Source organism: Moschus berezovskii, chromosome 14 (assembly GCF_049115385.1).
Source record: "Moschus berezovskii isolate FMDL1 chromosome 14, NW_MosBer_1.0, whole genome shotgun sequence".
In the NCBI taxonomy this organism is placed as follows: Eukaryota; Metazoa; Chordata; class Mammalia; order Artiodactyla; family Moschidae; genus Moschus; species Moschus berezovskii.
Genome location: NC_142473.1, coordinates 34484093 through 34499501, shown reverse-complemented (window position 1 = coordinate 34499501; position 15409 = coordinate 34484093). Strand labels below are relative to the sequence as shown.

At 54.0% G+C, this 15409-nt stretch overlaps 1 protein-coding gene and 1 pseudogene across 2 annotated transcripts in view; one reads left to right on the top strand and one right to left on the bottom strand.

Moving 5' to 3' along the window:
* Nucleotides 1–3456: 3456 nt before the first annotated feature.
* On the bottom strand, nucleotides 3457–11669 carry LOC148775565 (uncharacterized; annotated as a pseudogene). The gene is made up of 5 exons (XR_016039027.1): nucleotides 11167–11669; nucleotides 10992–11058; nucleotides 10724–10912; nucleotides 4543–4650; nucleotides 3457–3926 (listed from the first exon to the last, which is right to left on the bottom strand). The product of XR_016039027.1 is annotated as an uncharacterized LOC148775565 (transcript).
* NECTIN1 (nectin cell adhesion molecule 1) overlaps nucleotides 11399–15409 on the top strand; it is a 71197-nt gene continuing 67186 nt past the window's right edge. The window contains exon 1 of the mRNA XM_055423216.2: nucleotides 11399–11960. Coding sequence (XP_055279191.1) covers nucleotides 11882–11960 — 79 coding nt within the window. The 5' untranslated portion in view covers nucleotides 11399–11881. The remainder of the gene's footprint in view (nucleotides 11961–15409) is intronic.

Sequence of the window (15409 nt, the reverse complement as noted above, 5' to 3'; positions counted from 1 at the left end):
AAGCTGTCTCATCACTTTCAAAGTTCTTGGATCCAAGGCCTCAGGGCCTGGCTTCCATGGACTTGACAGGCCAGGTGTCGGGCTGGCAATTTGTTCTGCATTTCTGTCCCAGCCAGGTTGGGGAGGATGCTGAACAGGTCCTAAAGGCTTAGGACAGGGCCAAAGAGACAGGCTTGGGCTGCAGTGTGGCAGGAGAGAGGGGTCTGAGGGAGGTTGAGGTGGCTTCTTCGTCCTTTTTCTCTCCCTTTCTCCTAGAACCAGAGCTCAAGGACCCAAGGGCCAGCTCAGACAGAGGTGAGAGTAAGTGCGCGGAGCTGAGGACAGCCCAGATGGGACAGCCCCCCCCCACCCCACCCAGGACCTCTGGGCCCTCCGGGATCAGCTGTCCATGGCTGGATAATCCTAAAGGAAATCAGCATTTGCTTTTCCCTCCAACACAGCCCTTACAGATGCTCCTTTCATCTGACAGGAATTGTAAACGAGATTTTATGGTATTTCTAATGAAAATGGTTTCCCTTTATCAGCCTCCAATTCCCACTCCTCAGCCTGGGTCAGCTCCAGAAAGTGTTCCGACCAGGAATCCAGAATCTAGCACCAGGCCCCCCGTCCCCCCTCCAACCCCCCACCCTGAGTACTGCTTTCCACAGCCACAGCTAGAAGCTGTCAAACAGGCCTCGGAGGCCATGGGAAGCTCACCTCAACGGAGAAATCAGAGCTGGGTTCCAGGCTGCCTCCCAGATGGTGTATTTAACCTCTCTGGCTTCTGCTTCTTCAACCGTAAACCTGGGGTAATAATGCCTGTTCCACCCACCTACCTCACCAGGCCGCTGTGAGGATCATATGAGATTACAGCCCTGAAAGGCCGTTGAAAAGTATAAAGCAATCACCCAGCCTGGTTTGGCTATTATTATTATTGCTGTTGTGATTGTGTGTAGGTGCAGCTGGGAAAGTCGATTATGGCAACTTGTGTGTCTCTGAGAGGGAGCTTATTTGTGGGCACAGGGGTATATGTGTACCAGGTTCGTGAAAAGATGGAGTTCTTGTGTCAGCATCTGCCTTTAAAGATGCCTACAGGCAAAGTATGTGGCTGTGAGTATATTGGTACATGGGCACACATTGAAGTGTCTTAGTATAATATCACATCAAATGTAGCAATATAATAATCCTATGTGCCAGGCATTTCGCTGAATACTTGAGGTGGGGGCTGGGCCCGTGTAGGTGTACAGGCATCGATGTGAGGCTGGGTATGGAGCAGCTGTGACATCTGCGTGTCAGTGCTGGGTGAGTGTCATGTAATATGTACTTGTTCGTCTCATGCACATAGCATGGAATCTGTCTGTGTGCTTGCCCAAGTTTCAGTGAATCTAAGTGTGTGTACACAAGTATGGGTGTGCACATACATGCTTATATGTGCATAGCCGTGCTTGCACACCCAGGTACACTCCCTGTACCCAGGTCGATGGTGTTAACTGTTTGTGATTTATCAGCCACCTGGGCTGTGGGAGCCCTCCGCATGCCCTGAGCTCATTGTCACGCAGTCATCAAGCCCACACACCCATTGTGGTGACAGCAGTGTTCCTGGGAGGGGGCCACCATGCTACTCTCTGGAGCCCCAGTCTGTGCCAGGCAGGAGGGCCCCGGCAGTGGAAGGTACAGATTGACTATACCATGCTTGAAGCCACAGGAGCACTCAGCAGATGGACCAGACTTGGGGGGCGTGGGAGCAGAAGACAGCTGGGACCGCAGATCCAGAGGACATGGCTATAACAGGCCAGACCCAGTGCCTGGCCCAGAACAACATCTTACCATAATAGGGGTGGGATGCTGAATGGGCTTCCCTGGTAGCTCAGCTGGTAAAGAATTTGCCTGCAACGCAGGAGACCCCAGTTCTATTCCTGGGTTAGGAAGATCCCTTGGAGAAGGGATAGGCTACCCACTCCAGTATTCTTGGGCTTCCCAGGTGGCTCAGACAGTAGAAAATCCACCTGCTGCAGGAGACTTGGGTTCAATCCCTGGGTTGGGAAGATCCCCTAGAGGAGGGTATGGTAACTCACTCCAGTATTCTTGCCTGGAGAATCCCCATGAACAGAGGAGCCTGGTGGGCTACAGTCCATGGGGTTGCAAAGAGTCAGACACGATGGTGAGTCTAAGCACAGCTAGCTGGCCAGGTGCGGAACATCCTTGCTTTCTCTGTTGCACCCACCGTGGTTCCTCACTGACCTCAGGATCAAGTCCAAACTTCAGTGTTCAAGGCCCACACCACCTGGGCACACACCTTCCAGCCACACTGACCCCCCAGCCCTCCCCCCCTGGCACTGCACCCACCAGAATGAACTCTCAGTCCTTGGATGCACCCAGTCCCCAGGGCCATCTAACTGCCTTTCCTTCTGTCTGATTTCTCCACAGGGTATCTCTGGCTAGCCTGTCCTCACCCCTTGGGGGCTCAGCTCACCTTCACAGGAAAGCTTCCCTGACTCTTCCTGACCCCTTAGATTAGGGAAGGGTTCCCATTCACCGGACACTCCCCTGGGCCCCTAGATTTCCTTATCTTCCCACTTCCTAGTAGAGACTTTCTTCCGCATTAGACTTTGGCCCCAGCCTCAACGGGGGTGTAAACATGTACATGGCTTCATTCCAATGCCTAGCATGGTACCTGGTCATAGGTGGTGCATAAATACTTAGTGAATGGATTATTGTTAAAAGCCTATTGAGAGAGTGCTTGCCTCAAGCGCTCCATGTATATACATCACAATGTGTATATAATGTATGTATAAACATGCTCCTGGGCTTTCAGATCTCAAGGCTGGGGAGAATCATCCCTTCCCCTATGGCCTCCCCCCATCCCACCCCACCAATCAGCATCATCACCATCATCCCCAGTTGGGTTGAAGACGGTAGAGTTTACAAAGTGCTTTTACAAAGGTTTTAGCAGTCATCAGCATCCTTCTACACACGAAAAAACTGAGCACAGAGAGATTAAAGGGTCTCATTCACAGGGGACCAGCTCATTCTGGTTTGCCCAGAACTCTCCTAGTTTTAGCACTGATAGTGTCCTGGGGACCCCCTCAGTCGTAGACAGGACACGACAGCTGGCCACGCTTCTTGTCTAGGATGTAAACCTAGAACTCCTGACTCCAGATCACGTGACTGTTTCCTGACTGCCTCCTGAGGATCCTTAGAATTCAATGACCTGCCCTTTGGATGTCCCCTCCGAGCCACTTGGCACGGTCCTGGAGCACCTCTTCTCAGAAGCAGGTGCTCAAGGAGTGCAGGGCATTAATATTAACCTAAATCAAATACAATTGAGAGAGAGAGGCATATTTCTGGAGGAAAAGCACTTTACGTAACGTATAAAAAGTTAAATCTATTATTAAAATAACTTCATAATGATATTAAAGCAAATTTAGAATAAAAAAACTTCACTCAAAAAGTTTTCATTCTCCATATTGCCTTTGCATTTTTCTTTCTCTCAGTGTGTATTTTTTACAGAACTGAAATGAAGTGCAAGCATCACTTTTGTTCCTTTTTTCACTTCATGTTACAGAACTCTTTAGAGTTGCTTAGATTTGCTTCATTCTGGGTCTTCCATGTCACTAACACCCATTAGTCTAGATCACAGGGAGTCTGGGCTCAGGGCTGCCTCCTTCCTGAAAAACCCCTTTCTCAGCGGGGCTTGCTTGCTCAGGGCCCGCGCTGGGCTTCTGCAGGTTGCCATGTAAACACCATCTTTGTGCATCTGTGCTGTTTGCAGGGCAGAGGGACACAGCTTTCATCTGATCCTGAAAAGATCAGCACCCTTGAGAAGAACACTCAGACTCACAGCCACTCCCAGGGCGAGCGTCCACCATGCACTTTCTCTGCAGGGCTTGGGCTGACCCAGGAACTCTGCTCCTCCCTCTGTTCCATTTCTTGGCTTCCATATGGCTCTCAAAAAAAAAAAAAAAAAAGGTTCCTCTCAATGAGTAGTCCCTCCTGATAATTATCCTGACCCCAGATCTAAAGGGGCCTAGAGAATACTATGAAGAGAGGAGCCTGGCAGGCTACAGTCCATGGGGTTGCAAAAAGTCGGACATGACTGAGCAACTAACACCTTTTTTTCAGATCTAAAGGCACTGTCGAATGGGAAAAGACTGTGGGTGGGAGGATGAGTGCCTTCTTCCTTTCCATAAGTCTTTTTCCCTTTCACCTCTTTCTGCATCAGGAACGCTCCAGGCTGGAGTTCACCCATCCTCTTCCTATCTCTTGGTCCATAAAGATCCTCACTGAAGCTCCTTCTCAGCACCGCAATTGAGTTTGAAGTATTCCCACTCCAAATTAGGAATGATCCTGCTGTCACATCCAGAATTCCTTAGGATTTTGGATGTGCTGATTCAGAGGAAAGCCTGGATTTGCCTTCGGGACTTCCATCTTTCTAGAGAATTGGGTGGTTCAAGAGCGAACTGGGGCCTTTCAGTCATCACTCAGAGCTCCAGCCCCAGAGCCACGGAGATTCTTGGGAAACCATGGCCCAAGAGGCTAGCTGCCTATTAGCCATAGAGGTACCACTTTGACAGAGTAGATCATCGAATCCGGGGGGCAGCTGCATTTAGCTGATCTGTCGTCTTCCACAGCAATGGCGGCCGTGGCAATAGAGAGGCTCTGCAGGGATCTCTGTAAGAATAACAATAATTAGATGTTGCTAAGCACTGTGGGATACAGAGGCACCATCATAATCACCACAGCTACCAGGGTGATGATAACAGTAATTAAATGCTGTGGTTTTCCCAGCCACCCCCCCAGGAGCACTGCCCGGGGTGAGGCTGGCCTGTCAGGTTAGGAAAGGGGGCACCCATGCCAGAGGCTCCTCTCTGGAGCTGGCTGGGGCTTGAGCCACACACTTCCTCATGAGATTCCTCCTCCTCCTCTTCTCTCCCCCTGCCCTCAGCCTCAAATGACCCCAGATTGGGGACTGGGGTCACAGGAGAAGGGGACTCCCATTCAGCATATCACTCTAATGTAGGTTCATCTCGTCATATCAACAGATTTCAGGGGGTTGGGGGATCTTGGGGACTTCTTAATGGGACTCCCCTCACATCAAAGTGAGCTTTATTAGCCAATTACTGAAAGATAGAGAGGGGCCTGGGAGACGGATAGGAGGGCAAGTCCTTATTGTATTGACTTTGGGCCTCTCCCAAGCCCCACAGCTGTCTCTCTGCAAGAGTCCGTGGAAGCCAAGGGAGGGCGGTAGGGACAGCTTCCTGGGGATGGTAACTTCCTCTTGTCTCTGTCTAGTCATTGCCCTCAGCCGTGGAGAAGGTGAGAAAGGTGAGCCCGAGGGCCAGTTCTTTGAGGAGTTGTCATTCCAGTAGTCACTGAGTTTCAGAGTCAGGGCAGAAGGTGGAATTCATCCAATCCCTCCCCACCCAGGGCAACAGTCCCATCCAGGGCACCCCTGATAAACAGACCTGGGGCTTCAGTCTGAAAAGGGATGGGGTGTTGGTTCCATTGTTCCATTGAGGGGATTCCCTAAACAGTCTTCCTTAGACTGAGTTGAAATCTACCTCCCTGACTGCATGCGCCCGCTGGCCATGATTCTTCTCAGTGAAAGCACACAGGATGGGTTTGCTCCTTTCCCCTTCGGGGTTTTGCAAGCTTGCAAGTCACACCGCCCTTCCACCTCCTTCTCCTTTATGAGATCTGAGGCCACCTTCCAGCCTCTCTCTGTGGTGAACTCCAACTCCTACTTTACTGCCATGACCTTATTATTAACTTCCCTGCTTTCTACTCCCAAAACTTCCATCTTCACTGCTGTCTTCACCCTCCCTCCAGGGTCAGAGAAAGATGAGTCCTCTCCTTTGCAAGGCTGACCCTCCTCCACCTTAGTCCCACCAGACATGCCTCCTGCCCACAGAAGCACACCTCCTTTTGCTTCTCACACTTGTTTTGCCAATCCTCACCATCCACTAGCTCTCTTCCTCCTGTCTTAAGATGCTCAGGAACTTTTGATTTCCCATCACCAAGGAGGAAACAAACCCTTTGGTCTCTGTTGTGTTAATCCTCTCCAAGCTTCTGATCCATTTCGCTCATTCCGTTCACCACCAAACTTGTCAAGAACAGGGTGGACACCAGCAGCCTCTGCTTTTTCACCTTCCACCCCCTTCTCCTCCCACTTTGATATGGGTTCTGCTCTGCCCACAACACCATTCTCCCAAAGGTCACCGGTCTTTTTGCCACTGTTTCCAATGACCTCCTCTGATTCCCACCTACTCTCTGCAGCATCAGATGCTGTTGGCAACCTCCTCTGTTAAATTCTCTCCTCACTTGGCTTCCATGACAACCCTCTCTGCTTGCTTCCCTCCTCCCTCACTGACCAATCCTCATCTGTCTGTCCTACCCACATTATTGCCAGATTCATCTCCTGGAAACACAGTTCCAACAGCTCTATGCAACACATAATACACAAGGTAATAATATGTCTAGGGTTCAAACTTTCTAAGCAGCAGAATCCATTAAGAAGAAGCTTTCTCAGAAGCCTAATATTTAAAGAGCGTGATAACAGTATGCTGGGACTTCCCTGGTGGTCCAGTGGTTAAGAATCTGCCTTCCAGTGAAGGGGACATGAGTTCAATCCCTGGTCAGGGAACTAAGATCTCATGTGCCGTGTGGCAACTAAGGCCGAGTGTCACAACTAGAGAAGCTTGCAAGCTGAAACAAAGAAGCTTGCCTGCCACAACTAAGACCCAATAATAAATGAATAAGTGTCATGATGTATAGAAAGAAAGAATGAAAGGAAACAGTATGCCCTTTAAACACGGTTCCTATTGAAGCAGGGAATGCAGATTCCGGGAAATTCTCGGGCTTTCAAACCACAGTTGGAAAGCCTGAAAAAGTTAAATTTCTCAGTCTGCAGATGAGAAAACAGGCCCAGAGAGGAGAAGTGATTGGTAGAAAGTGGCACAGGATGTTAGTCAATCAACACGTTTTCACTTAGTGCCTACCGAGTGCCAGGTGTATTCTAGGTGCCAACAATAAAGCTGGGACAAGACCCAAGTAGTCCTGCCCTGGAGGGGCTGACAGCCCGGCAGGTGTTAACTCCGTCTTATAAACTACTGAAGTGGTCACAAGTATGCAAAGGAAACTGAGGGAGCATTTAGGAAGGGACTCACCTGGTCTGAAGGGCATTGTGGACCACCCTGGGGAAGGGGCACATGTAAACTGAGCCCTGAAGGACATATAAGCAGCTGGTCAAAAGAAGTGGAAGAGCCTTGGAGGAGATGGAACAGTGCAAGTGAAGGCTGAGGAAGCCAGTTTGGTGGCCAGAATCTCAGCAAAGCCCAGCAGCTCTGACTCAACACCCTGGAGCAGAGTGACAGTGGGTGAGAGTGCAGCCCCACCAGCCTCCTGGGGACTTGACACTAATCTCAGAGGCTGACTGGCCAAGGAAGTGTTCTCAGGCATTGGGACCTAATAATCTGTATTAGAAGACAGTTCGATGCTAAATGCAACATGGTGTTGCTGATTGGATCCTGGAAAGTAAAACAAACATTAGTGGAGGAACGAGACATCTGTAGTTGAGTTAATAGTATTATACCAATGCTTATTCCTTAGTTTTGACAAATGTACCATGGTTATGTAAAATGTTTATATTAGAGGAAGCTGGATGAAGGACATATGAGAGCTCTGTACCATTTTTGCAACTCTTCTGTAAATCCAAAACTATTTTAAAATAAAAAAGCCTTAAAAATACATATATCCCTCTGGCACCACGGCAGAGAGCAGCAAAACTGGATGTGGGGAGAGAGGTTATAGTAATAATGATGAGTAACACTGAAACGGTCCTTCCTGATCACTAGGCATTGTTCCAAGCACTTAATGTGTTTAACTCATTTAATCCTCCCAACTCCATGAGGTGAGTACGTTATTTCCCTTCATTTTACACATCAGGAAGCTGAGAACAGACAGGCTAAGTCAGTGGCCCAAGGACACACAGCTATTGAGTGGCAGAGCTGGGAGTTTAAGGATTCAAACCCAGGCAGTCTAGCTCCAGAGTCCCATATGCTTGAGCATTACATTGTCCCCCTCCCCTCAGAGTGCACTGGCTATACTGCCCGAGGATATTGCAAGGATCAGGGAGAAACCATGAGCATGAGGACTAGGGTGATAACAATAGAAATGGAGCCAAGTAACTGGACTGTAAGACATATATTGGAGGCACACTCAGCTTCTGCTTTTGAATTGGAATATGGTAGTTGGAGAGGGGCTTCCCACATGGCACTAGTAGGAAAGAACCTGCCTGCCAATGTAGGAGATGTAAGAGACGTGGGTTCGATCCCTGGGTCAGGAAGATCCCTTGGAGGAGGGCATGGCAACCCACCCCAGTATTCTTGCCTGGAGAATCCCATGGACTGAGGAGCCTGGTGGGCTGCAGTCCATGGGGTCGAAAAGAGCTGGACACAGAGTAAAGTGAATTAGCACGCACACACGCACACACTCACAGTAGGAGAAAAGGGAAGAAGCAAGAATGACTCCTGGGCTTCCTTCCAGCTTAACAGTAAGGACCAGAAACTTGGTCCTGTGTTTCTTCCCACCATTGAGGGGAACACTCCAGACCTTGCACAGTCTTGTGTGTAGGGACAACCTACCTGTCGCTTTCTCTTATTAGCTTCAAAATACAAAGCAAACTGGACCACCTGCTGCTCCCAAACAGGCCCTGACCTCTCCCACCTCCATGTTCTTGTACAAGCTGCTTCCTCCACCAAAATTCCTCCATCTCCCTGGGTCCAAATCTGAGCCACCCTTCAGGGCCACCTCTTCCAGGAAGCCTTCCCTGCTCTCCACAATGAGAAACATTGTGGATGAGCATTCTGGATGCCGACACTTTTTTCCTTTGGTTCTCTTTGGCAGCATGCAACCTCCATCCTATAATATAGTTATTTGGGCAGGGTCTTGGTTCTTGCTCACTTTGGTATCCTCACTTCACAGTACAGTAGGTGCTCAGAAAGATATCTGTTCAGTGAATCATCTATCTGAGTAAACAATCTCTATCTTATTTCCCTTCACCCCTTCCTGGCTCCATTTTCTATCTACTGCAACCTACCCCCCCCCCCACACACACACACACACTGCTGTTGGTGCTTTGACTATTTCATGTTGGTGCTTTGAATGTTTCAGGGGCTGATTTAATCCACCTCCATCTTCTCCACCCAAACAATCCCTAGTCAGCCATGCCAACCCCCAGACACACTCTCTCTGGAAACCCATTTAAGTGCAGGAAATAAAAAAAAAAGTCTCACCCGAGAATGGAGAGACAGAAGAATACAAGCAGGAAACTAGTGGGCATTGGTTCATCTGGAATTGCCCCTTTAACCTATGGGGTCCAGCTCCTATAACGTGGTCCTGTCCTGAAGGAGCTGACAGTTCAATTGTGAGTGAATCAAGTATTCAGAGGCAGAGTCTGAAACCACTGCAATGAACTCAATCCAGCCCTGTTCCTCAAAGTACTTAGGGCCAGACTGGACTACAACAAGCCAAGCTGATAAGACATTCCTCAGCTAAAACTCTCCTGGTGGCTACCCAGGGCTCACTGCAGGGCTCTCCTTTCCCCAGGTCTTGGTCTCAGGCTACAGCTTAATGCCGCTCTCCTCCAGCACAGGGCTCTATCTGATAGAGGACTCACTCAGTCCCTGCGTCCCTTCCACAGAGAAGCCTTCCCTGATCCCCAACCCAGGCTGAACAGGACACTTTCTCTGAGACCCATTAAATCATGTGCACACATCTCTGGGACACACCACACGCGTTAAAAGCTTGCTTATAACGTCTGTTTCTGTCTGTCTTCCCCCTCTGTCCCCTAACTAGATTGAGTGCTCTTAGGGCAATGATCAAGGCTTTGTATCCCCAAGCCTAATGTGATGTTTGGTACAAGAAAGCCCAATTACATTTGTTCAGTGTAAAAGATGTATTGAGGAGTGTGAATGCTCATAGGAGCGCTTTAGTCTACGGACTTCAGCAAGAAACCCAGAGACACTCCAGGGCCAGATTCCAAACAGCGGGAAAGTGGTGCCCTTACTGCCCATCCTCCTGCTCCTCCTACTCCCAGGAACTAGACTTTACATTTTATCAGGATTGGGCCACTTTCCCTGCTTCTGCCTGCTGGGCAAAGGGAGCACTGTCTGGTCAGGCCTCTGGGGAGAAACTGCTTCTCCTTAGTGGGACACTGTCTCCTCCGGGGGTGAGGATGGGGTCCAGAGGGAAGGAGCTGAGGGCAGGCCTTGGGCTGCCAAGGACCAGAGGGCTCAGCCGCTTTGGCTGGAAGCCAACCGCACCCGGATGTGGTGGGTGGCCAACGGGATCTGGCGGAGAGTCCCTGTTTCGCGTGGCCACTTATTGGATGGATCCCTTTCTCGGATACCCAGGAAATCGGTCAAAACAGAGGTTCCCCCCGAAGTGGGCACAGCTCAATTTCTTGCTCTATTTAGGGAGGGGAGAGGGCCTCAGTGTTTGGAAAGGAACTCTGAAGGGAGAGCGGGTTAGAAAAGATCAGAATCCTCAGGGGCCCCATCTCACCCCGCGAATGCCCAACACCGACTCCCGGAAGGTCCCCGCATAGCTGCCTCGCCATTGAGTGTTCACATCATGCAGAGGCGTGAGAGCTCTGGTTACTGAGTTCGAGTCCGAGGCCTGCCACTTTTCTGCTCGTGCCCCTGGGGAAATCGCCTTACCCTTCTCCGGGCCTTTGTTTCCTCACCTGTAAAACGGGGCCAGGGCTGGAGGAGAGGGCCCGGAGAAGCCCTATTCGGCTCGGACACTGCGGGATCCCGGATTCTCCATACTGCACGCCCGCTCCTCCACAGCCTCCCCGCCGCCCCCCGCACTCCGCCCATCCACCCGCCTTAACTCCACCCCCAGCGAGCGGCTTCTCGCCCGACGCCGGCCGCTAGGGGGCGCTGCCTCCCTTTGTCAGCGACCGAGGAGGGCGGCTAGCCCTCGGGCCCGCTCCCCGCCGGAAAGGCGACCGAGGGGCAGCTCCCGAGCCAGGGGGCCTGAGCGCGACCCCCACGGCCCGCGCCGGGGATCCCGCCTCTGCCCGGGGCGGGAGGGAGTGCGGGCGGGGCGGGGCGGAGGCCGGGGCCGGGCGCGGGCCGCCGGGAGGGGGTTAACGCTAACCCCTCCCCCTCGGGCTGACATCACGGGGAGCGCGGCTGAGAGGCTGGAGCTCGGCGAGTGAGAGAAAGAGAGGGAGAGCGGCGAGCGCGGCGCGACTCGGCGCCCGGGCAGCTCCACAGCGTTGCGGGTCGCCGGGGCCCGGCAGAGCGAGCGGCCGCGGCGCGGCGGGGGACGCGGCGCCCCCAGATCGCTCGCCTGGCGCGGAGCCGCGCCGCCCGATCGCCCCGGCTCGCCAAGTCGCGCGCCCTGCCGCCTGGGCCCCGAGCCCACCGCGCCGCCCGCCCGCCGCCCTCGCTCGTCCCGCCGCCCCCGGAGGACGGCCGGCCATGGACGCCTGCAAGCTGGAGCCGAGCGGGAGGGTGTGAGCGCGCCGGGGGCCGGGAGCCCGCGCCGGGCAGCCGGGCGCGCCGGGGGTGGGTCCCTCTCCCCTGCCCGGCTCTGCGTGGAAGAAGAAGAGGGCGGGACCGGCGCCGGGAGGAGAGCGGAGGAGGAGAAGGGGCATGACTCGTGCAACTTGCGGCGGGCATCTGCCGAGCCTCTGAGCCGGCGGCGGCCCGGGGCCCGGATTGCGGCCGCGCCGATCCCACCCAGCCCACCCCGCCCCGGCCGACGGCTGAGGCTGACCTGGATCCTCGGAGCGCCCGCCGGCCGGCAGGGATCGCCTTCGTCTTCCGGGCTGCTTTCTGGAGCGCGAGGAGCGCTCTCCTCGCGGCCCCTCTCGCTGGACCCCCGGCCCCCGATGGCTCGGATGGGGCTTGCGGGCGCCGCTGGACGCTGGTGGGGACTCGCTCTCGGCTTGACCGCCTTCTTGCTCCCAGGTGAGTCCGTTCCGCCCCCTGCCTCCCCCACCAATCCCCAATCCAATGCCTCCCCGGGGCTGGGAGCTGGATGGCGGGCACGTCTGGGTTGTAGGGAGTGAAAGGAGCCAGAAAAGTTGGGTCACGGCTTAGGTAAGGGGGGTGCGGGTGGTTCGGCGGAGAGAGGCTGAGGAGCCCAACAGCCTGCCCTGCAGGAAAGCAATCGGATGCTCGTTTCTGTGTCGCAAGAAAGCACTTTCTCCGCGCAGTTTTTCACACAAAAAAATAATAATATGTAATAGCGTTCTATTTATTTAATAACCAGCTCTCAGCTCGGGAAGCAGTTTGGAAACACTGCATGTTACATAAATGCAAAATAATCACCGTAATCACCGTTTCAGGGTGGGAGACAACAGCCCGGGGTGGGGGGGCGTCAGTCTCGGAGCTGGTGGGCTGTGGGCTTGGCGGATGGAAGGGGGGCTTCGGGTTTTTTTCCTCCAGCCCCTTTGCCAAGAGGTTTCGGGCGCTCGGGTCCCCTCCCGCACCACGTCGCCCCTCCACCCGCGCGGGGAGCAGGCTCCTGCGGCAGAGGCGGCTTCTCGCTCACCTGCGGTTCTTTTCCCCGAGGGTGAGGTCCGGCGGCGCGCTATCACAATCTCCCCGCCTAGCGCGGAGCTAGGTTTTGCCTTGGAACTCCGGTCCCAGTTTGGGGGGCTCTCCCGCAGGAAGCGCCGCGGGCTTCGTGCCAGCCAGGTGGCGGCGTGACCCACTTTCCCGAGGATGCCCCGCATGTCCTTCCCCGAGATGCTGGCGGCCGAGGGGTTAACCCGACGCCCGACCCCCGGGGTGGCCCCCTGTAGCCCCTCTGACGGATGGGGTAGGGGCGGAGGCTGGGACCGGTCCGGGCGTATTGTGTTGGGGAATGAACTGGAAAATGCGTTTAGGAGGCAAATCCGACCGAGTCCCCGCGGCTGGATTTAACCCTTTGTGTCCCTGGGGAAGCTGCCCGGCTCCCACGGTGGCTGGGGACACCGGAGCGGGTAGGGCGGAGATTGGGGGAGTTACTCCAGCCTTCGTGGAAGACCTGAGACGGCCTCCAGCCATAGCTAGGTGGGGGGGTTAGGAGGGCGGGTACGGTGGGGGCTGGTTGAAGCACGTGGCCCTGGCCTTAGGTGGTAAAAGAAGGGGTGAAAGTGCAGAGACCAGCTCTGCGTGGGGCGAGAATGTTGGGTCTGGGCTCCGCTCGCTGCTAGCGGAGGAGATATGAAGGAGATATGTTCGATGCCGCAGACACAAACGGCAGTTTGTTGCCTAGACGTGGGGCTGGGTGCGCTCCTGGAAGGCGGGAGCCTGGCCTCATTCACTTCTATACCCCGTCTGCCGCCAGCTCCCGGCCAGGGCTCCGCAAATGTCTCGAAGTGGCCCATGGCTCCAAAGTGGTTTGTGAAAGGCGCCCCAGGGTGCCCCCAGCCCTGCAGCCTGGGGTGAGGGGTGGGGGTGCTGCCCTGCTAGGTCGGTGGGGGTAAATTCTAGGGCACACAGGTGTCACTGCCCATTTCAAAGGTGCATGATTGAGTCCCTCGAAGCAAGGGTGGTTCTGGTGAGAAGGAAAGGTCTTCACCTTACACTGGACCTCCTGGGAGGCCAGCGTGCGATGCTGGAAGCTCCAGTTCTAGCATTTGTCTGACCACCGGGGTTCTGGAACCCTTCAATTCCATATTGCCCACACTCAGAACCCAGCAAAAGACCAGCTTTCCTGGGGCCTGACTAGTCCAGCATACTAGGGGTTAATCTAATCCTGGGTCGGACAAAGAGCGGGGAGATTTGGGGAGGGGGAGTGAACTCACCCCCTCCTTTTGTTACTCTCCCCCAGCTCTGTGGTGCTGTCCCTGGTAGTTAATTCCATCTTTGGAGGGGCTGGAGGCCTGCGCCGCTGGATCCCACTCGGGCAGTGGGGGCAGGGCGGTGATGCTCTCACCTGGTTCAAGTGTAGACACCCGCCCCCCAGCCAAACCTCCAGACTGAGGGAGTGGGACGCAGATAAGGAATCACAGCTCACATGGGCACTTAATAAGCACTCCTTGATTGATCCTAATTGTCATGGCTGGGTAGCATCAGCAGGGCAGCCAGAGTTCCCTGGCCAGCCAAGCTCCTCTCCCTGGTGCCCGCGCCCCTGGTGCCTCTGTGAAAAGACAGGTGGATGTGGTGGTGCCCACATGACACTTGGACAGAGGCTGGGGGAAGTCACCTTCCAAACCCCATCTACCGTCACCCTCAGGCAGTCTCCTTCTCCCTGGGGACCTGCCAGCCTGATGCTCTTTTCTGGGTTTCTCTGGGCTGTGGCAAGGAGTACAGAGGGATGAGGAGAGAAGCCTGATGAGATGGGAGAGGGGACCCCCCCGGGGGTCCCCTGACTTCAAAACACTCCAAATCTGGCTCTTAGTGTGTAAACACAGAAGTGTGTTTTCAACAACACAGACTTTACCAGGCAGGATGGTGAAGCCCCATCAGCCTCTGAGATGAGTCTGGGGTTTCTGCCTGATCACTCAGAGGAGAGAGCCAGTGGGACCCGGGGGCTGCATCCCAGAGGAACAGGGGGAGCCCAGGAGAGGAGGCAGAGAACCTGCCTTAGAAGCAGGTGTGCTGAGCTGGTGTCCCACCTACACCACACCCTCCCTAATTGGCTTCCCCAAACCTTTTGTCTGGGAAGAGAACACACACCCCAGGTGTCGTGCACACCCTCGGAAGACCTGTCGGGCCACAGCAGCACCCTCTTCTCTGCAGCCTATGCAGAACTCGCTGTCATGATGGTTTTCTTTGAAACCCGGGGAGTCGGGACTGTTGAGTTATCTTCCTGTCTCCCCATCACTCACAGACAGTGCTGTGTCCAGGCTTGCTGGGCAGGACGTTATGGCAAAACCAATTCTGCTGGCCTGGGGTTTGCAAGCGAATATAAGCAAGAATCCCAGTGCCCATGTCAGAGGAGTGTCTCCGAATCAGATTCAAGGCCAAATAGTCAAGGCTGGAAGGTAGGAGGAGATATTGCAGTGCTTGGGCCCAGCACTTGGGGCTGAGTGGTCTAGAAGGTGTCTCTGAGCCTGACTCTCTTTGTTTATGGGACAGGCAGCCCCCGGTTCCTGATGCTGGCCGAGACTATGATGTCCATTCCCTTCTCGGCCGCTCAATTTTGCACAATGAATCTACTTCGTTGGCCTGATCCAGGACCCAGTTGTACACTGCCAGGATGGTTTCGGGCCAGAACCCTAGTGCTGACGACCGAGCAAGTGGGCCAGGCTGGGGAGGGTGGGGGACCGGGGGGCAGCCCCAGTTGCTGTGCCTCTGATAACTGCCATTGTTTAGCAGCTGACTAATGTTCATTGTTCAGCACAAACAGAAAATACCCAAGGGAGGTGTAAATTTACCTTCAATTTTCCTGATTGTATCTTTCCTGGTTAACCTGGTAAATCGAA